Below are 22,340 nucleotides of genomic sequence, written 5' to 3' on the forward strand. Positions count from 1 at the left end.
TCAATAATGATGCAACCAGCAGATCACAGGGTAAACAAGCATTTCCCATCCACCCCCCACCCCCTATTCCCCCAACCTCACAGAAAAATGTGAAAATATCACATCTGTCTGCCTCAGCCCCCCACTCAACAGTCACAATGAATCTCAAACATAACACACCAGACATACTAATCACGTGGATGTATGTTGCATAATAATTATTATCTATTCCAGTCAAAATAAACTATTGACAACCAACCCAGTCATTAAAGTAATACTCAGTACATGGGAGATTTAGGAGGAGTCCTCTAATAACTGGAGGAAACACAACCTCAGAGATAACTTTGGCGGTCATTGGTTTTTGCAGTCAATACAAGAGAAGAAAACCATGAAATTGTCAAAGTATGGGACCCCTTAAATAAAGGCAAGACTGCAGACAAGGAGTCACAATAAAGTGGCTGAAATATGTTGACCAGACCACACACTAGAAAATGAAGGGATGACGACATTTCGGTCCATCCTGGACCATTCTCAAGTCAATTGTGTAAATCGATAGACCATTCACAATCGACTTGTGAATGGTCCAGGACAGACCGAAATGTCATTGTCCCTTCACTTTCTAGTGTGTGATCTAGTCAACAAATGCATGACTGCCTCAAGGATAGCCAGGTTGACTTAAATCCCCATGTCTAACCAACACCACAATATCTCTAGAGCATTATGTAAAAAATGAAGGTATCCTCCTTCCATAGTCTTGCAATTTGGGTAGTGGCACTTCAATAGTTTTGGAGAGTTAACTGGTATTAGAGTATGTGTTTCTGGGTGTCATAGTGTTGATCTCTGATTGTCATTAGCCCAGTTCTTGGAGAAAAGACAAAATTGAAAAGATTATTAGTCCCATGGGTTAAAAGGATATCTAGTCCTTGAAGGATCTCAGTGTCCTTGGGGGTGGACAATGCCATAAGCAAAGGAAGCTACCTCTGAAATACGGGGAATGAGTTCTGTCACTCATCATAACATTGCTTTTAAGGGTAATTATGAAAACCTTCTTATCCACAGTGATTTAACTCACATTAAAGCAAACTTAAATCACTAAAGCACTATAAATGAAAACAAGAATTTACTACATTTAAAAATTGGATTAAATATTAATTTTACATTACTATATAATATTTAGTACACACAGAAATCACAATAGTGTGATGCATCTAACAAACAAATCCACAAGGGCCGTGACGAGGGTTCGAACCCTGGCACGGCCTTTGTGGATTTGTTCATTTAATATTTAGTAGTTTTCAAATCAGATTTCTATCCTGTATTTTATATTTATTGCAGGACATTTGTTGAAAGTGGCTATGCATACAAGCCAGGGCAAGTGCCAGACGGAGAAACACTTGGGAAAATGTTAGCAATATCACCCATCAGCCGCATTGACTCAATAAAGGCTCCCGTTCTGCTCCTGGTAGGCAAGAATGATGCGCGTGTGCCTCCTTCTCAGAGTCTAAACTTCTACAAGATGTTGCTAGCTCGTGGTGTTGAAACAGAGTAAGTTGATTTGATGTAATTATTTTCTTTGCAATGGTCTTCATACACCTATTGAATTACATATAGGTGGCTGGTGGTGGTTACATGGACCTGGCAATAATCAAGTTAGTCCACTACTATTTCTTGGATGCGGTATCAGGTCGCAGCTTCCACTTGACTAGCAGACAACCCTTTGTTCTTTTTGGTATGTAACAACAGTAAAAATTAAAAGCTTGGCATCATTTCTGAGCTGCACATGCAATCCCACACCTGGATAGCATATGTAGTCTCGTGTATGTGCAATGTGACCCACTGTGGTAAGAAATAAAATGCATTTCAAAGCTAATGTTTTCTGGGGGGAGCCCCTTCGGCTCCCCGGAACTATCCAGGCTGAATGGATATGTATAACTTTCTGGCATCAGTCAATGCATGGAGTTCTTGCCTACCGGGAACCACGAGCCAGAACCTGGCCCCCTCTAGAGAGGCATGAGGAGCAATGGCCTATAGAGACTCCCCGTATGATTGGGAGCATTCTATGTCTGCCATCAACAGGGATAGTCACCCAGAAAGGTAGGCGCCCCAAAACAAACTCCTATTCTGGTAAACTATTGCGACCGAAGACCGAACAGGTGGACAGAACTCCCCAAGCGAAAATTAGATAACTGTCATGACGTCATCATGCCGCCGCGCCGCCATCTGCGCAACCCCCCCACCTTCCCCAGGAGGGAAAAGGGGGGGAGCCCCAGACCCCACCGTCGGTGACCCAACCATTAGTTCTCAGGCTGATGGGTTCTGGTGCGGTCGTGCCTCTGGCTCCTGTTTGCAGTTGCAGTTCTGTGCCTTGTGGTGTGAGCTGTCCCTTCTGGTGGTGTGTGGGCCAGGAGTATTATTCCACGGTGCTCGGGCTGCATGCGCCTAGGGTTATCTTCCCTAGGTGCCCTGTAAGTACTGCCCTTGGGGCTTAGGGCCACCTTCCCTGGGTCGCCTTGGGGTCTAAATCCGCTGTGTCGTGTACTGCTCGGTACTTGGCTGCCCTTGGGGTCAGCTGGGGGTTTTTCTTGCCCTTGTTTGTCTCTGGGTAGGGGGTAGTTTTCGTCACTGGTAGGGACGCGGGGTACTGCACAGCTAGTTTTCACCATTAACAGCGACCGGCTCTGTTCCGCCTGGGTACGTTGTCCTCTTGCGGGGTTTTTCTTTTGTTTTTGTTTTCGCCTGGTGGGGGGGGGGAAAGTCTGCCTGTTTGGTCCCCCATCACTGTTCTTGGGGTTGTCTCATTCTTGTTGTGTTGGTGGTCCTCCCCGCTTGGCCCCCCGTGAGTGTACACGTCCCGGGGGTTCAGCTATAGCAGTTTGTTTGGTAGTTTTGGGCGCCGGTTCGCAGTACCCTGCCTGGGCTTCCCTTAGCGAGTTACCACGGCTAAGGGCCCTGGAAAACCCCACGGGGGCTACGTGATCCGATGGATGTGACCCCTGAGTTCCCCCTTGCGTCCTGCGAGTTTGAAGGTTGCTCTGTCCCCTTGTCTCAGGGGGACACTCACCGGTTTTGCCTCCGCCATGCTGCCTGTTGGGTCGGTGATTGTTTTGACCCGGAGTCGTGCGACGTGTGTTGTCTGTACGTTCTCCAGTTTACCCAGGCTACTGTGTCTGATATGCAGGTGAGGGCAGCTGAGGCATTGCATGCTCACTTTAGGTTGCTGCAACGCGCTAGGTTGGTTGCTGCAATGCGCTAGGTTGGTTGCTGCAACGCGCTAGGTTGGTTGCTGCAACGCGCTAGGTTGGTTGCTGCAACGCGCTAGGTTGGTTGCTGCAATGCACTAGGTTGGTTGCTGCAACGCGCTAGGTTGGTTGCTGCAACGCGCTAGGTTGGTTGCTGGCCTGGATGCCCCGAGACTGCCCCGTTTTGGTGCATAGGGACCCGGACTTGGGGGTGGGAGTCGCTTCGGCTCTGGTTCCGTCCACCCCTCCGAGTCCTTCCCCTTCTGTTGCCCGTTCAGTCCCCACCCCCCTCCCCTTGCTTCCGGCTCCTAAACGTCTGAGGGTTTCGGAGCCGGGGCTGGGTTTAGTTGGTTGTGAGACTCGGGCAGTCTTGGGGGGTGTCCCCTTCTGGGGCGGTGGCGGAGGCATTCGAGCCTGGTCCTTTTGCCGAAGCTTCTGGGTTAGGCCAGTGGGCCCCTCCCCTTGTTCCTGCTTTTTCGGCTGCTCCCAACTTTTCTTTGGGGGTGGGGGCTCAGGAGGAAGGCTCCGCCCCGGGCCCTCTGGGCGAGGTTCCTGGGGATGGGGAGGGGTTGGCTTGAGGGCCTTGGGCCCCATTGGACCTCGCCTGGGTTTTTCTACCCTCTGAGCAGGGCTTGGTGTTACAAGGAGAGGGCTTGTCTTTCGCTCCCTCCGCGTACGAATTGGATTTGGTGTCCACCCCTCCCCGGGTTCGGTTCCGTGATCCCGAGGGTTCTTCGGTTCCGTCTTTCCAGAGGTTTCCGGCTTCCCGTGTTTCGTCTTCGGAGGTGCGGGAGTCCTTGGCGGCTTGCCTCTTGTGTGACCCGGATTATGCCTTCATGATGGATCCGCGTTCCTCCGTGTACGGATCCCCTGGTTCGTGCTGGTTTCGTTATGAAGTTCCGGAGTCATCCTGGTTGGCAGACTGTCCTCTCTTTTCGTTGGAGGTTTGGCACATGTTCTGTCAGTCCCACGCGCTTGAGTGGCGAGAGGTTTCTTCGGCGTTGCAAGTTTTCCTGGGGGGTGCTTTCGAGCATCTAAATGCTTGATTGTTCGCCCCTGCCCTTCCACGGGATGTTGGTGTTGTGCAGCTTCACATGCAGGTTCCTTCCCTCTTGACTGCCTTGATTACGGAGGATTTGCGGACTCATAGCCTGCTTGCTTCGGCTCTGCGTTCCTTATCCCTCCTTGAGCTCTCTTTGGATTGGCTCGAGTTTGATGTGGGAGCGCTTGCGGCCTCTGCCGGGTCCGGTGCGCTGCCCTCTGCTGTGCGGGCATCGTCTGCTTTGTTGTAGCTCTTAGCACCCGTATCCTGCGTGATGCGGTTTCGCGGTTCTATGCTTCTTGCCTCGCGTGCCATCAGGCGGTGCTGGCTTCCTCCTTGGAGTCCGCCTGGGCCCTGGCTCTTCGTTTGTCCTCGCCCTTTTGTCCATTGCTGTTTCCGGTCCCGAAACGGGACTGTGTGGACCTCCGGTTCATTCTGGACTTGTCCCGTCTGAACCCGTGGGTTTTGTGCCCCTCCTTTCGGATGACTACGCTGTCCCAGGTCCGTCTTCTTTTGAAGAGGGGCGCTTGGATGGTGTCCCTGGATCTCAAGGATGCGTATTGGCACGTCCCTGTTCATCCGGGGTTCAGGGACTGGCTCGGTTTTGTTGTGGGGCATCAAGGTTAGCGCTTTCGTTGTCTTCCCTTCAGGTTGAATCTGGTGCCACGCGTTTTCACACGCCTCACTCGGGTCGTGGTGGCCTGCCTGCATCTGCTAGGTGTTTGGGTGCTGGCCTATCTTGACGACTGGCTGGTTTGGTCTCCCAGCCAGTCCACGTGTCTGCTCGCCAGGGATTTGGTTCTTTCCCAGCTCGCCAGGTACGGGTTCTTGGTGAACTGGAGGAAGACCCATCTGGTTCCCTCTCAGGTTCGGTCTTGGCTGGGTCTGGTTTGGGACGCTCGCCCTGCTTCCTTGTCTCTTCCTCCGGCTTCTCTCTTGCGCCTGCGGTCCCGCTTTCGCCCGTTTCCGAGGGGTTCCCGGGTCACGAGGCGGTTGCTCGAGGGTTTGTGCGGGAGCCTGAACTTTGCCATAATGGTCTACCCGCCGGGTCGGGTATGGCTTCGTCGGCTGTTCTGGTTCCTTCGGGGCCGGCCCTTCCGCCTCTCTTGCAATCGTTGGGTTCGACCTCCGGGGCTATGCATCGGTTGCTGCGTTACCGGCTTCCTCTTCGGGTTTTTCGGGGTTCGGTGCCTTGGCGCCTTCCCGAGCCCTCGCTCGATGTGTACACGGACACGTCGTCTCTTGGCTGGGGTTTTGTGACCAGTGCTCACCAGGCCGGCCAGGGGCGGTGGGATCCGTCCTTTCGTCGGGCTTACAGCACAGTGCGGGAGTTCGCGGTGGTGTGGATGTCGCTCCGGAGGATTCGAGTCACTCGCGGATCGACGATCAGGCTCCATTCGGACTGCTCCCCGGTGGTTCATTGTTTGAACCGCGGGGGTTCGATGCGGTCCTTGGCTCTTTGGGGCTGGTCGCTTCGGGTGACCTGTCTGCTGAGTTCTCGGGGTTTGGCTCTCCTGGCAGTTCATGTCCGGGGGGTGTCCAACGTCCTGACAGATGGCCTGTCCAGGTTCCGTCCCCTTTCCACGGAATGGACGGTCGATGCCGTCTCCTTCAGTTATCTGTGCAGGATGTTCAGGACTCCAGACGTGGATCTCTTCGTGTCGGCGTGGTCAAGGTGTCTCCCAGTTTACGTGGGAGACGCGAGGTGGGGTTACCTGTACCTCTTTTCCCCGGTTCCGCTGTTGCTCCAGGTCCTGACTCGCTTGGAGACTTACCGAGGTCGAGTTGTCCTGGCTCCTTGGTGGCCGGCCCAGCCTTGGTTTCAGGCGCTGCTTGCTCGGTGTCCGAACCCAAGGGTCTTCCCGCGGCTCCGCCTCTTTCAGCAGATCGGTCCATCTCCCACCTGCGCGCTTCGTCTCAGCGACAGTATGAGGTTTCCTGGCGGTCCTTCCGGTTTTTCCTATCACTGTGTCGGTGTTCTTCGGTCTCTGATAGGGTTGTGCTGTCCTTTCTCTCTTGGTTGTTTCTGGACCGTCATCTTATGCCGAATACTGTCGCTTCGTATCGTGCGGCGTTGGCGGAGCCGCTTCAGCTTGCTTTCGGTGTTGATGTTACTTCCGCCCCGTTTCGCAAGTTGTCTCGTGCGTTGTTTCACCTCTGGCCTGCTCATGCGCTGCCTGAGCAGGCCGGAGGTTTGTTGTGGCCCCTTCCGTTCGAGATTGCTTGTCTAAGGCTCTTTTCCTGTTGGCATTGGCCTCAGGGGGTCGGGTTGGCGAGCTTCATGCTCTCCTCCGGCGCCGAAGTTTCTGCTCTTTTGGCCCTGGTGGTCGTTATGTTCGTTTGCAGCCATCTCCCTCTTTTCTGGCGAAGAATGAGATGGCTGCATTCTGGAGGGGGCCGTGGGTTGTTGATGCCTGGTTGGTCAGGCCGGGGGTGCACCATGTGTTGTGTCCGGTTGCGGCTCTCCGCCGTTATTTGCGCGCCACGGCTTCCGTTGCCGGGGATGCGCTCTGGGTTGATCCGGTTTCCCTTCTTCCCTGTTCCCGGGCTTGGGTTTCTCAGTTTGTCAGCAGGGTTATTAAGTGTAGCCAGCCTGGGGTTTTTCCCCAGGCCCACGACGTTTGTAAATTTGCTGCTTTGGCGGCTGTCTTTGGCAACATGTCTCAGGTGGACATTCGGGCCTGGGGTTTTTGGAGATCGAACAGAGTTCTGGCCACTCGCTACCTGGTGAATGTTCCTGGGCCTCGTCGGGCCTGCGTTGCTTTGGGTCGGCGGTTGCAGCCAGTTTTCTCAATTTCGCGTTGAGGAGTGAGGACGGCCCGCTGCTCGGGTAAGTCCCTGGTTTTTCCTTATCTTTGGGTAGTTAGCTCTGGGGAGCCGAAGGGGCTCTCCCCAGAAAACCAGCGTTGAATGTAATGAAACGCCATTTTCTGGGTGAGTCCCGGAGGCTCCCCAACATCCCTCCCTCCCTCCGGTCAGCGGTGTTTTTCGCATTTTTGACATCCAGCCTAAGAACTAATGGTTGGGTCAGCGACTGTGGGGTCTGGGGCTCACCCCTTTCCCCTCCCAGGGAAGAGGGGGGGGGTTGCACAGACAGTGTAACACTGTAAAAGTGTTTGGGTTAGTTTATTTAAAATATATATAGAATATGAGTCACAGACAGGGATTTGGAAAGGCGCCAAGTTGTCGGCGGAGATCTCACACCTCTAACCGTTAATGACCTCAAGTGACCTGAGGTCAGATCATGAGAATTTCACCTTGCTTCCGCTAAGCTCTTAATTGTAGCCGGGTAGCCTTCAAACATGCCGACGTTTAAGGAGTGGCTTGGTAGTGCCGGAGGCTATCTACTTGTGGGCGGAGTTAGCTACTAGGTTCCCCAATAAATACTCGGAGAACTATCGAGCATAAAGGATTAACAGACAGAACAGCAGACGAGAGCAGAGACGTCCCTATCAGGGAGGCTGTCGGCCGGCAAGGGCGGGAGTCTCTGTCAACTACAGACCCCCCCCCCCCCTCTCTATTCAACTTAGACTCAGTCCTCGGTGAGTGAACATTAAGGTGACTTGGTCGTGTTTACATATGTTGTGTGATGATCAGGGGCAGTCAAGTTGTAGGGTTCTCAGATTCTTGGAGGATGACTCACTTTAAATATTAAACTGGAACATTTTAATTGAATTGCTAAATTATGATACTTCATGGGAAATATAATTATGAATTTATTATTTAAATTGTGTTTAACTTTGTTCCCTAGAGATTTTGAGTTGAGGTGAGAAAGCCTCTGTGGTTACTGGGTTCATGATATAAATGAGTACATGTTTGGAGTTGATACATGGTACAGAGGGAACATACTAATAATGAACTCATGATAACATCCTTTGAGAATTTTGTGATACAGGCAAGTTCCATTCCTTGTCTTGTATGTAATGATCATGAATGGATGGTGGCAGCATTTCGTCTTCTACTATCTACTCTTCTACTTCTACTATCTACTCTTCTACTTCTACCTATCTATACCTCTCCCTCCACCCCTCTCTGAACTCTCACTTTCAACTAATGACCCTCCTCGCTCCTCCCACCTCCCTACCTCTCACCCCCAAGCCCTCACTAATTATTTCACTATTCATTTCTTTCCTTTCGCTTTCTCTTATACGTTTGTGGCAATGATTCTGTATTCTAGAGTTCTCTCTAGAGTTTCGGGTAACTGATCAAGTGACGGCGCCTTGTAGTCTTGGAACCTAGGTAGTCAAATACCTAGGTTACAAGGTGTTGAACGAGAGAGGTTGCCTTAGGAACTCTGGAGGGTGCTCTAGAATAGTTAGCTAACTGGGGACGGGATAACGGACTAGAGAGAGCTGTTTCCCCCGGCCTCGTTAGTTAACTGGGGGGGGTGGAATAATGGACAAGATAGAGCTATTTCCCCCACCCCCCGTTACAATGGTGGCAGCGGTGGGATGAACAATGTTGTAGGTAGTTGGTGTTCTTTTAACATTGTTCAGTCCCACGTGTCTTTTTGCCGCTCAGGCGCTATCAGGGAGATCTTGACATGTGTTTATTATTCGCGATTTAGCGAGCTTTGTTCAGGTTAGGAGATAGTGATTCTCTGCCGTTGTGGTTTAGTGAGTTTGTGAGTTTTGTGAAGTTCAGGGAATGTTCACCAGAACTTGCGTGTGTAGTGATTTATGTTAGTAATAAGATTTGGTGATTTGGGATCTGTCCGTGGTTCTCTGAAGGTTTGGTTCTCTGAAGGAGGCGTGCTGGAGCAACAGGGAGGAAGAAGAGTAGGATGGGATTTCTACTGTTGGCAACTATATGAAGGTCTCGAAACTTGTAGTCCCTATAGCTGTGAAGAACCCCAATATACGTCTCTCATGGTGACTGACGTAGGGCCAATTACAGATCAGCTGGGACAACCGAATTCCACGGTCCTGTGCACAGTTCAAGTAGTAACGGCTTTCGGGTTGACCAAGTGTTGTTGTGCGTTAACGACGGAGAAGCGACGGAGGCAGTTGTGTTGAAGAAATGTGGTACAGGATTATCTACAAGACCAAGCAGTGACGTCGCCCAGCCAGAGACAATGGACGTCTGTCTACATATTTCATTTTTTAGAGTAGGATGATGTATATTTGTTTAGCTAGGATGTATTCTTTTCGTTAATAAAGTTGTCGCACACAGCTAGCTTGCTTTAGCAGTGTTGCAAAAACTTTATTTTCGGGGAGAAGGGGAGATGTAACACTGTAAAAGTGTTTGGGTTAGTTTATTTAAAATATATATAGAATATGAGTCACAGACAGGGATTTGGAAAGGCGCCAAGTTGTCGGCGGAGATCTCACACCTCTAACCGTTAATGACCTCAAGTGACCTGAGGTCAGATCATGAGAATTTCACCTTGCTTCCGCTAAGCTCTTAATTGTAGCCGGGTAGCCTTCAAACATGCCGACGTTTAAGGAGTGGCTTGGTAGTGCCGGAGGCTATCTACTTGTGGGCGGAGTTAGCTACTAGGTTCCCCAATAAATACTCGGAGAACTATCGAGCATAAAGGATTAACAGACAGAACAGCAGACGAGAGCAGAGACGTCCCTATCAGGGAGGCTGTCGGCCGGCAAGGGCGGGAGTCTCTGTCAACTACAGACCCCCCCCCCCCCTCTCTATTCAACTTAGACTCAGTCCTCGGTGAGTGAACATTAAGGTGACTTGGACGTGTTTACATATGTTGTGTGATGATCAGGGGCAGTCAAGTTGTAGGGTTCTCAGATTCTTGGAGGATGACTCACTTTAAATATTAAACTGGAACATTTTAATTGAATTGCTAAATTATGATACTTCATGGGAAATATAATTATGAATTTATTATTTAAATTGTGTTTAACTTTGTTCCCTAGAGATTTTGAGTTGAGGTGAGAAAGCCTCTGTGGTTACTGGGTTCATGATATAAATGAGTACATGTTTGGAGTTGATACATGGTACAGAGGGAACATACTAATAATGAACTCATGATAACATCCTTTGAGAATTTTGTGATACAGGCAAGTTCCATTCCTTGTCTTGTATGTAATGATCATGAATGGATGGTGGCAGCATTTCGTCTTCTACTATCTACTCTTCTACTTCTACTATCTACTCTTCTACTTCTACCTATCTATACCTCTCCCTCCACCCCTCTCTGAACTCTCACTTTCAACTAATGACCCTCCTCGCTCCTCCCACCTCCCTACCTCTCACCCCCAAGCCCTCACTAATTATTTCACTATTCATTTCTTTCCTTTCGCTTTCTCTTATACGTTTGTGGCAATGATTCTGTATTCTAGAGTTCTCTCTAGAGTTTCGGGTAACTGATCAAGTGACGGCGCCTTGTAGTCTTGGAACCTAGGTAGTCAAATACCTAGGTTACAAGGTGTTGAACGAGAGAGGTTGCCTTAGGAACTCTGGAGGGTGCTCTAGAATAGTTAGCTAACTGGGGACGGGATAACGGACTAGAGAGAGCTGTTTCCCCCGGCCTCGTTAGTTAACTGGGGGGGGGTGGAATAATGGACAAGATAGAGCTATTTCCCCCACCCCCCGTTACAACAGCGGCGCGGCGACATGATTACGTCATGATGGTTATCTAATTTTCGTTTGGGGAGTTCTGTCCACCTGTTCGGTCTTTGGTCACAATAGTTTACCAGAATAGGGGTTTGTTTTGGGGTGCCTACCTTTCTGGGTGCCTGTCCCGGTCGATGGCAGACATAGAATGCTCCCAATCATAAGGGGGGTCTCTATAGGCCATTGCTCCTCGTGCCTCTCTAGAGGGGGCCAGGTTCTGGCTCGTGGTCCCCGGTAGGCAAGAACTCCATGCATTGACTGATGCCAGAAAGTTATACATATCCATTCAGCCTAGATAGCTCTGGGGAGCCTCCGGGACTCACTCAGAAAATGGCATTTCATTACATTCAACGCTGGTTTTATAGAAACAGTATATGATATGTTTGTCTTCACTAATCATTGTGGGGGATACAGAGTTATATGAAAATGTTTGTTGATGATGATAAAGTTCCAGGGAATATAAGAGACTTAATATGACTGTCATAACCTGGATAAAATACTGTAAGTGAATGGCATAATACATGGCAGATGGAATTGAGTGAGGATAAATGCCAAGATATGGAATAGGAAGAATTATGCCACACACAATTTACAGTTTACGTGAAATAAACATTAAAGAATTGGTAGAGTTAGGGGTGGTTGTGGACACTCAAGTGTCACCAGAGGACTACATAAAGCTCATTGTACTCATAACTCATAAAGACTTATAAAGCTTTAAGCTTTGGGGCTTAGCGTCCCCGTGGCCCAGTCATTGCCCGGACCTCCTGCTACACTTTTCAACTTCAGAATCATTTTGAAATACTAAAAATGTTAATGACTTATGTGAGACGTTTTCAAATGGACTCTATGAATGCACCAGTTGTATGTACCCATATCTCAAGAAGGACATTAATAAACTAGAAAGGGTACAAAGAAACAGTATTAAACTTCTGAAACTGTAGAAATGCCTCTGAGGAGAGGTAAAATTGGATATCATGAGGTATAGGGGACATTCACTGAGAAATATGTATACAGTACAGTATTTGGAAAGACTGAAGAGAGGTTTGTTGAGATTGACAAAATGTACAGTTCAAAACTACATTCAGTTTCATAAACTCTGACCTGAATAAATTCTTCCCCAAGGCTGGGTTCCATATCTTTAGGATTGGAAAAAATCAGGTGATGTGCAACCTGTTGCAAATCATCATTCCTCAATTGCAAAAGATTTGATTGATTAGTGACAAAAAACATTGATATAAAATGGTTCATGTGCTGATCCATCAAGAATCTACATTTTTGCACTCTGATTATGTTTTCTGGTTGTCTCTTCCTTGTAGGATAAGATGCCAACCTTGAGAGTGCCATTCTTTGCAAATGTTGTGATGCATCATATTCTTTCAGTATTACAAATGACTTAAAAATGTCCGAATCTTTTCAAAGGGGGCTTAGACAGAATTGAAGCCAAGGGCGTGTAGTTATCTTAATCTACCCCTGGGAATAAAAATCAGACAATAATATTTAAAATCAATATACAGTATGATGATAACCGTACTACCCAGAGAATATGTGTATGACAATAACTGCACTTTAATACAGCAATAGTAGATTGATAAGATAATACAGTAATAAGGTATACAGTAATTAGAATAACAGATTGTTGGGTGGTTTAATGATTTCCATGTTATAATGTGCATTGTAAGTCACTGTTAAAATGTGTAGAGTGGTGAATGAAAGCAGGCTTAGTAATGGAGAGCAGAGAAAAAAATATATGATTGAATATTGTATGGGTATATGTAGGATTATATTTTGTGTTCATTGAAAGTCACTTTGATTATGAAAACAATTTAATGCAATCACAGTTTGTTATTAATATTTTAGTATAGAATAATACTTCATTACCCACAGACTCCACCTGTATGATGACTGTCACCCTCTAAGCAAAGTGGACACGGAAGTGGACTCCCTCATCCACACCGCCCTCTGGTTCCACAAACATGAATGTACAGCTTCGTAAATAATGAGCTGTACATATTAGCAGGTGTGAAATCCGAGTATTTTAATTTTAGATTTTGTACATAGTTCAGGGCCTATGGTTCAGATGCCACTAGACAAAAGTAACATTGTTAATGTTATATTCATTTGCATTGGTAGTGAATATCACAAAAATGTTGTTTTGGCATTACACTGCATGAACAAATCCGCAAGGGCCGTGACGAGGGTTCGAACCTACGTCCGAGAGGATCTTGTGGATTTGTTCATTTGATGCATCACGCTATTGTGATTTCTGTGTGTACACTGCAAGGTTTTGTTTTGAGAGATGGTTGTAAATTAGGTGGCAAAACCTGTTGCCCTAGGTGAACAATTGGCAACCCCCACTTCATACCCCCGGCTTACATTTTTGATAAAATGGAAACATTTGCCCCTTTTTTGTCCTCTAATGTTTTTTTAAGCATATTTGTGTTGGAGGGACAAATGGACCCATCAGTAGCTGCCAAAGTTCATCTCTAGTCAACCTGTTCTCCTACAAATTACGTCTGAATTTGCCCGTATGGCCAAAATTTGAAGATGAAAAATAAAATTGGGATGTTATTTTTTTCCAAAACAATAAGTTGAAGGTCATGTGGTAGGTTAGGAGGGCAAGAGGTTCTCGTAAGGTTTCAAAAGTCATGAAAACCGTTAATTGAAAGTTCGTCTCGTAACCTTACCGAGAAAGCTGGAGGACTCGAATAGAAAACGGGACAGTACATCACTTATGTGAGCTGATTTCATTTCAAATTACGTGCATTTTTGGCCATAGCACACATACGAGCGAAAAGTGACATTATTTTAAGGGGATGAGGTTGCTCTAGTACCAACAAGTGTTGGTGCAACACACCAGGCCTCAAAGACTGGTATAGCCTGCCAGGGACCACAATCTGGCTTACTCTGAGGCAGAAGAAATTAGGTACAAGGTAAACAATTGTTGCTGCATGATAATTACTCCAAGTGCTGGATTTGCAGCCAGCCTGCTCCCTCAGTTTTTCTACCTGGTGTTGCCTGTCTTAACATCTGTTCTCTCTGCTGGGCCCTTCATTGGTGTTACTAGAACATTACATTGTGTCCAGGGCGATGGGCATTGCTTTGTTTCTATTTATGATGACCATATGCTGTTTAGAATTCCATTTTACTTGAACCATGGCCCGGGGTTTCCTTTGCATTTCCCTATATATGTGAGATACCTGTTCTTAGGGGTTGTGGGTTAGGTCTTGGAGGAGGTGGCTCCTCTTTAGTCACATCACTTTTGGGCAGTGCACGAGTCTGTTAATTTTTCTGGGGGAGCACCTACAGCTCCCCGGAGCTTACTAGGCTGATATGCTAATGTCAGACTTTGGCATCAGTCATGTGTACGGAGTTCTTATGGGCCTACCAGGGACCACGAGCCAGAACCTGACCCCCTCAGAAGAGGCATGGGGAGCAATGGCCTATAGAAACCCCCCGCGTGGTTGGAAGCATTCTATGTCTGCCATCGACCAGGTTAGGCACCCAGAAAGGTAAGCATCCCAAAACAAACCCCTATTCTGGTGAAAATTGCAACCAAAAACCGAACGAGTGGATAGAACTCCCAAAACAAAACCCTAGTTCTTCGGCTGATGCTATTGGCACTAGTTGTGTGCTCCGGCTCCAGTGGTTGTTTCAGCACTGTACCTAGAGTGTGGTGTCTGTCTTCTAGGTGGTGCGTGAGCCGGGAGTGAGTCTCCAGTACTCTGGCTGCATGCGCCTAGGGTTACCTTCCCTAGGTGCCCTGTAAGTACTGCCCTTGGGGCTTGGGGTTACCTTCCACAAGTTCCTTGGGTCCTGCTTCTGCTAGGCCGTTTGCTGCTCGGTTTTCGGCCTCCCTTTGCGTGATGGGGGTTCTGTCTCCTTTGTTCGCCTTATGGTAAGGGACAGTTTGCACTGGCAGGGCGCAGGGTGCTGCGCAGCTTGTTTTCACCAGTCATAGCGGCCAGCTCTGTTCCGCCTCGGTACGCTGTACTCTTGCAGGGTTTTCTTTTTCTTTTTGTTTGTCTACCTGGTGGGGGTTCTGCCTTTGGGTTTTCCCCCTTTGTGCCGAGTTCTCTTCCTTCTTCCGGTGGTTCTCCCTGCTTGGTCCCCGTGAGTGTACATGTCCCGGGGATTCAGCTCTTAGTGTTGTTTGGTAGCCATGGGTGCCGGTTAGCAGTACCCTGCCTGGGATTACCTGAGCGCGAGTCCTCTTATAGTAAATGCTCAGGACCCTGGGAAACCCCTAGGGGGAGCATGGGGCCCGATGGATGTGGCCCCCAGAGTGCCTCCCCTCGCTTTGTGCGAGTTCGAGGGTTGCTGTCCCCTTGTCTCAGGGTGATTCTCACTGTTTTGCCTCCATCTGCAGCCTGTGGGGTTGGTGACACCTTCGGCCCGGGGTCCTGCAAGTTTTGTTGCTTGTTTGTGACTCGGTTACCTAGACTTATGCTGACTATGTGGTGCAGGCTACACGGGCGTTGCACATTGGGTTTCGGTGGCAACGCGCTAGTTGTTTGCTCCCCGGAAGCCCCGAGGCTGCCCCGTTTTGGTTGGTTGTCTTGTCGGCCCCCCCCCCCCCTCCCATCCTTCCTACATCCGGGTCTTTACCGTCTGTGGGTTCGGGGTCGGGGCGGGGGCTTCCATGGTTTTGAGACTCGGTTGGTCTCAGGGACTTCCCCTTCCGGGATAGCGACGGGGGCATTCGAGCCAGTTTCCTCCAGCCGTGTTGTAAGAGTCTGCATGTGGGCTCCCTTCCTTAGTGCTTTTCACGGCTGCCCAATTTTTTCTTGAGGCTGGGGCTTTGGGAGGACGGCTCGGCCCCGGGGCCTGCCGGGTGGGTTCCTGGGGCTGGGGTGGGGCTGACGTGGGGGGACTCAGGCTCCGTTGGACCTCGCCGGGGTTTTTCTACCCCCTCTGAGCGGGGCTTGCAGTTTTGTGGAGTGGGGGTTTTCCTTTCCCCCTCTCTGCACGTGTACTTGGGTGTCGGCCCCTCCCCAGGCTCGGTTCCTTGTCCATTATGCCCATTGCTTCCATCCTGTCAGTGGGTGCTTTTCTCCGTTCTTCGTCCCTTTTTTCGGGACGGGACTTCTCTGCCATGTCCCCCTCTTCTTGGGGTTCTGCATGACTTTTGGTCTCGGGTGCAACTGGGTTTTCTGTGCCTTCATCTTTTGTGTTTGCTTCTGTGTGTTCTTGAAGGTTCGGGTTGGTTTTGCTCCTTCCTGTTTTACTGGTACGTCTGTCATCATTCAGTGGGGCTTCCCTCAGGTCCTTTCTAGGGCTTGTGGGTCCTATTCCGGGCAGCTTCTGGGTTTTTGGCCTTTTCATTCTTTTGTTCATATCTCTTCTCTCCGTGCTGTGTCTCGGCACTGCTCGTTTTCCTTCCGTTCTGGTCCGGGATGCCGGATTGGGCTATTTGTAGCCTGTTGGGCTCTTTGTCGCCATGTTGGGCTACTGGTGGCCCACTTGGGTTCCGATTCGGTTCGTTGTTTTCCTTACATGAGCCGGCTAGGTTGGTTGTTGCTTCCTTCTTTTTGGCTTTTGTTTCCATGAGTTGGCCTGTTTCTTTAACGGATCGCTCGGGATGCGACCCGTTGGGCTACTTTTCTGCTCTGTTGTTGGACAGAGTAGGATGGACCTGTGTAGCCCAACCTATTGGGCTACTTTTCTTTTGTGTCCTGTGCATGCGCTGTGGGAGTTTGTTTTGGTTCAGGGCGGTGTGCTAACCTCGTTGTCCTCGCCTAGTTGAGCTGGCTGAGGATGAGCTTTGGCTCATCTCGCCCCTCGCCTATTATTCGCTTCTGTTCTACTTCCGGAGCCTACTGGGCTCTTATCTGCACTGGACGCTGGGTATGGGGTTGGCCTCCGCCACTTCCCTTCCTCATGCATCCTCTCGTCTTCCTGCTTCACTCTTGTCCTGGCCGCTGGTGCTGGGGCTTTTCTGCTGGTCTTTTTATCATTTTCTCCTTCACACTGTTGTGTGTTTTGTTTGTGCCTTTTGGCCTTCCTGTTGCCGGGTTTGGGTTCCTGTTTTCCTGGCTTGCCCTGCCTGTTGGTTTTTTCAGGGTCTTGCGATGACCCTTCTCTGGTGTCTCACGTCGGACCCGTGGTTTCTGATCCCCTGGCGTGTTTGCTTGCGTTGGGGAGTTTTCTGTTCGGCAGACGTTCCATCTTCTTTTTGCCGGCTTGGGCTTCCGGCTCTGCTTCCTTGGTGGTCGCACCCGAGATCTTCCTGCGGCTCCGCCTCTTCCTAGGCTCGGGTGACCCTTGGCAGGGCTGATTACGTTCTGCCTCGGGTATCTCGAGTCCTTTGGTGGTCTGGTGGCTTCATTGTTGGTGTCCCACCTGTATGCTTCTTGGCGGCAGTATGGGGTTTTTGGCGGTCCTTCCTTTTCCTTCTGTCCCTTCTTCGGTGGCTGCGTTTGTTGGTGTCGGCTTGGCTTTTCTGCTGGGGGTTGGGAGCCGTCGACTTGCCGCATTCTGTCGCCTCGTTTAATGCGGTGCTGGCGGAGCCGCTTCGGCTTGCTTTCGGACTTTCATCTGCGCCATTTGTAAGCTGTCTCGTGCTTGTTTCACCTCCGGCCTGTTCTTGCGCCTCTTGAGCCGTCCTGGTCATTGGACAGAGTGCTCTCTTTTTTTTTCTTCTCCTCATTTTCTTGGGGCCCCTTTGGTTCCAGTTTGTTTTTCAATGGCTCTTTTTCCAGTTGGCATTGGCCTCTGGGGGTCGGGTAGGTGAGCTTCATGCTCTCCTACTGTGCAGGGGTTTTCTGCTCCTTCGGTTGGGGTGATCGGTTTGGTCATCTGCTGCCTTCTCCTTCTTTTCTGGCGAAGAATGAGACTGCTGCTTTCCGGAGGGGTCCCTGGGTTGTTGATGCTTGGTTAGTTGGGCATTTTGTTTTTGTCCTGTTGCGGTTCTCCGCCGTTATTGGCACACCACGGCTTCTGGGTCCGTGGATGTGCTTTGGGTTGCTCCGGTTCCCTTCTTCCCTGTTCAAGGGTGCGGGGTCTCCCAGGTCGTCCGCGGGGTTCTCAAGGCTCGCCAGCCTGTGGTCTATTTCCGTGCCCATGACGTCCGCAAGTTCGCGGCTCTTGCCGCCGTCTTTGGTACTGTGTCCTGGGTGGACATTCGGGCACGGGGAATTTGGCGGTAGAGTAGGGTCCTTGGCTGCTCATTACCTTGTACATGTTCCTAGGCCCAGTCGGGCCTGTGTCGCATTGGGTCGGTGGATGCGGCCTGTTGTCTCGCCTTCGGGTTGAGTAGTGTGCGGCGACCGCCTCCCGGGTCTGTCCCTATTCTTTTCCTCTGTGGGTAGTTAGCTCCGGGGAGCCGTAGGGGCTCCCCCCAGAAAACCAGTGTTGAATGTAATGAAACGCCATTTTCTGGGTGAGTCCCGGAGGCTCCCCGGATTCTCTCCCTCCCTCCGGTCGGCGTTTTTTTGCGTGTTTTGACATCCAGCCTCAGAACTAGGGTGTGGATCGCCGGCATGGTAGGTCTGGGATTACCCCTTCCCTCTCCCAGGGAGGGGGGGAGCTACGCAGACGGCGCGATGACGGGTGACGTCATACTAGTTTGCTTGTTTTTGTTTGGAGAGTTCTATCCACTCGTTCGGTTTTTGGTTGCAATTTTCACCAGAATAGGGGTTTGTTTTGGGACGCCTACCTTTCTGGGTGCCTAGTCCGGTCGATGGCAGACATAGAATGCTTCCAACCACACAGGGGTTTCTATGGGCCATTGCTTCCCTTGCCTTTCTAGAGGGGGCCAGGTTCTGGCTCGTGGTCCCTGGTAGGCCCATAAGAACTCCGTACACATGACTGATGCCAAAGTCTGACATTAGCATATCAGCCTGGTAAGCTCCGGGGAGCCTCCGGGACTCACCCAAAAAATGGCGTTTCATTACATTCAACGCTGGTTTTTTCTCCTTTGTAGGGGCTGTTTATGTACAGTCTTTTGACTGTGCGTGTTTCGGCATCCGCGTTTTCACCACTTTTGCTGTACCGGACAGTGATATATATATCCTGGTAGCCAGCGTCCATGATTGATATTGTGTTAATTTGTTTTGTATGTGTAATCAGTTGAGCCACTTATTTTGGCTTCTCTATCCAATTCCATAGTTGATGCTGTAGTGTGCAATTTTCCTGGATATGTTTTGTTCTTCGATTTGATGGCCATTCCTGCTGCCTTTAACATGTTGCTTGCTGGGTACCTCTTCCCTTGCGGCTGCAGGAGCTTGGAAGACTGTGTGTGTAGACTTTTGGCAGCCATCTCCAGTGGGTGACGGGAATACCATTCCCGTGCTGTTTCGTCTGAGGAAGTTTACCAGCATTTGCTGTTTGGGCCTGTTACCAGTCAACTTATTGTGTTCATGCTACACTTCTCTGTTTCGATATACAGTATCCACTCAATTTAATGGCCTATATGGGGCTGTACCCTAGTCGTTATTTCCGAAGTTAAGTCGGGTCGGGTAATTTTTCAAGTAACATTCAGGTAGGATATATTTTATACTGTATAACTAAAATTAAATAAAGTTCATTGTGTAATTGCATTCCAGTTTAGTGCCACGCCGACGATTAAGCCAGCTGTTTTTTTTATTTATTTTTTTTTTTTTTAGATACATACAAGAGTTGTTACATTCTTGTACAGCCACTAGTACGCGTAGCGTTTCGGGCAGGTCCCTGGAATACGATCCCCTGCCGCGAAGAATCGTAACTGTTGGCTGCTGCATGGATGAGGTGTGAACACGTTCTGATCAAGTCCAGATGGGTGGAAAAAAATTTATTCATTCCTTTGTATTGCAAAATATTTCATGTATCAATCAGTGATTGTTAATATTTTCTCAATAAAATTTTAGAGATGTGTTTTGATTTACCCTGAACAGTGCAGGTAATGTATTTTTAATGTTATGACACAGGCCATACAATGGCGATCGAGCCTTGTCACTGAGAGCTAGCCAAGATGAAATATTTTGAGCTCACCTTTTCTCTGCTAATGATAGAATATACATTTACAGAGACTAATATGTAGCTTTTGTTGAAAAAAAAACAATTAATATCTTGTAATACTATAATAAAATTGGTAAATTGACTTACTTTTAATGAAGCTGAAGATTACGAAGCTGTGAAGATTACGTCATCCTCTTTAGCGCTTGTTTTATATTGTATACAGGGTACATACTGTATGTACACTTATTTTCAGGCACTCACTTCACACAACAGCTAAGTTTACTACTAATTCACATGAGTTCTAATTCTACTTCACTATTGACAATTATTTCTACTGTATATTTACACTGTACAGTATCTTTTTGTCAAGGCTTAAATAATCATTAACACTTACAATACTGTACTCTATCAACACTTTTTACACTAATTTATATGCCTTTCAATCATATTTTATATCGTTAGTGGATGACTTGTCACGACTTGTTGGTGGGAATTCAGCATCGGTGGGTGCAGCATGACTTGTAAAGCATTCGTTGCCTGCGGATGCTCCATGACTTGTTGGTGGGAATTCAGCATCGGTGGGTGCAGCATGACTTGTAAAGCATTCGTTGCCTGCGGATGCTCCATGACTTGTCAATGGGAATTCAGCATCAGCGGGTGCAGCATGGCTTGTCGACGAAAAATTTTCTATCTATTTTTGTCTGAATCTGATTTTCTCTGGCTAACGTTCTGAGACATTGCTTAACCCTTCAATTGCGCATCGCATCATATGATGCTTTGACCGACTTGCAGTAAATTGCGCATCGCATCATATGATGCTTTGGAGTACTACGCAAGATTTAAACGGCCCGCGGATACACGGGGTTCACCACACCTTCATCAGGGCTCTTGTAAACAGACGCCATTTAAAAAAAAAAATCGTGGGCCAAACTCCAGGGTGTTAGGGGCCTCAGTATTGAGTGAGCAACCAAGCCTGACGCACGCAGCATGAGCTCACAGCACTGTTGTTCAGCTTGTGACCACAGCATCGCCTAAAAATGCCATAATATACTTGTTCATGCTATTATGTAGCGATGATATTATTACAGAAGACCCCTGACTGTGATAAAACTGACCAGGGTTCTGATAATAGCAGGATTGTGGTGATATTTGGCGCTGTGCGCCATGGAGGGAGGAGTAATGCTGTGGGAGGGAGGATGGTGGCGTTGTCTTTTGAGTGTGTGTGGCCACCTTTTATTGACTGCACTCACCATACCAGCTTAGTGGTTCGCTATGGTGAACACAAATGTAGATACTTATATATAACGTGTGTATAGTGTGAGATAACAGCGAGAGTAGGAGGTTGGGAGCCGCCATTTTGGTGAGGGAGGAGCGTCGTCTGCAGGACTTATGTTGTTTACTGATGACCACGATGGTCTTTGGGCACCATACCAGTTTACTTGTACAAGTATGGTGAATAAAACAGGTAGATATTTATATATAATGTGTGTATATAGCGTAATAACACCACAAACAGTATTGTTGTAGGAGAAATATTAGTGTGTCTGGCCTTGAGGGCGGCCGCCACCAGCTGACTGTGTGAGTAGCTACGCCTCTCTGCCTTTACTCACCAAACAAGCTTAGATGTACAGTTATGGTGAACAAAACATGTAAATACTTATATATAATGTCTGTATATAAAAGCAAAAGCAGTATGGTGGGTGGGGAATGGTGGCAAGGCAGGTGAGGTGAGGTGAGGGAGGGAGTGGCAGCCAGTGGCAGCCAGTCACTGCCTGCCACTGCCACTGCCACTCAGCATACCAACTTAGTGGTTTGTCATGGTGAACAAAACATGCAGATACTTATATATAACCTGTGTATATAGTGTAATAACCGACAAAGTATTTGTTCACTGATGAACATAATTGAATCAACAATACGCACACCATATTTTTGAGTACAGCGATGATTCACTCATTTTATTATATAAATATATCACACTACACACTATTGAATAATATTACAGCAAAAAAACTACGAAAAATCACTCAGAGACATTGAAATAATTAGGTAATTATCTCTCTGTGGAAACTCTGGCCTGACAGCTGGCGATCAACAGACCACCTGGGACGCACACTCAGTCAGCGCCTGATTTTTGTCACACTTCCCCGCCCTATAGTGGGCAATATATGCCACTTACGATTTTTTTTTATTATTTTTCCCGTGATCAGTGAACACAAATTAACAGGTTAGGAAGAAAAAATATTTTTTTTTTTTTGGTATGCGCCTGTGGGTGTCAAATGGTATATAGCTATGCGCCATTTAAGGGTTAAAGGCTGTAAAGTGTACATAAAAATTTCCAACAACCTCGTGTTTACTTTTTCTTGAATATTCAATGAGCTCCTCAATTTGTTCCAATCTTTTCTGATATCCGAAACCTCTAGGCAGAGCCTCACCAACATCGTCCGAGTCATCATCAGAGTCATTTCCGAGAACACTTTGCACAATCTGTTCTTCAGTTAACAATTCATAACCAGGATCGTAATCATTTTCTAACCATTCATTGATATCATTCACTTGTACACCCT

General features: G+C 48.3%; 1 protein-coding gene across 6 annotated transcripts in view; it reads left to right on the forward strand.

Moving 5' to 3' along the window:
* Nucleotides 1-22,340, forward strand: part of LOC123760251 (acylamino-acid-releasing enzyme) — a 246,343-nt gene that overhangs the window by 90,996 nt on the left and 133,007 nt on the right. For 3 of the 6 annotated variants that reach the window (XM_069338417.1, XM_045745749.2, XM_069338416.1), the window contains exons 16-18: nucleotides 1,315-1,524; nucleotides 12,724-12,856; nucleotides 19,443-19,915. In XM_069338417.1, coding sequence (XP_069194518.1) covers nucleotides 1,315-1,524; nucleotides 12,724-12,832 — 319 coding nt within the window. In that variant the 3' untranslated portion in view covers nucleotides 12,833-12,856; nucleotides 19,443-19,915. Of the gene's footprint in view, nucleotides 1-1,314; nucleotides 1,525-12,723; nucleotides 12,857-19,442; nucleotides 19,916-22,340 lie in introns of those variants that run through there. The other 3 variants (XM_045745747.2, XM_069338418.1, XM_069338419.1) reach the window with 2 other exon arrangements.

The sequence above is a fragment of the Procambarus clarkii genome, chromosome 39 (genome assembly GCF_040958095.1).
Source record: "Procambarus clarkii isolate CNS0578487 chromosome 39, FALCON_Pclarkii_2.0, whole genome shotgun sequence".
Taxonomy (NCBI): Eukaryota; Metazoa; Arthropoda; class Malacostraca; order Decapoda; family Cambaridae; genus Procambarus; species Procambarus clarkii.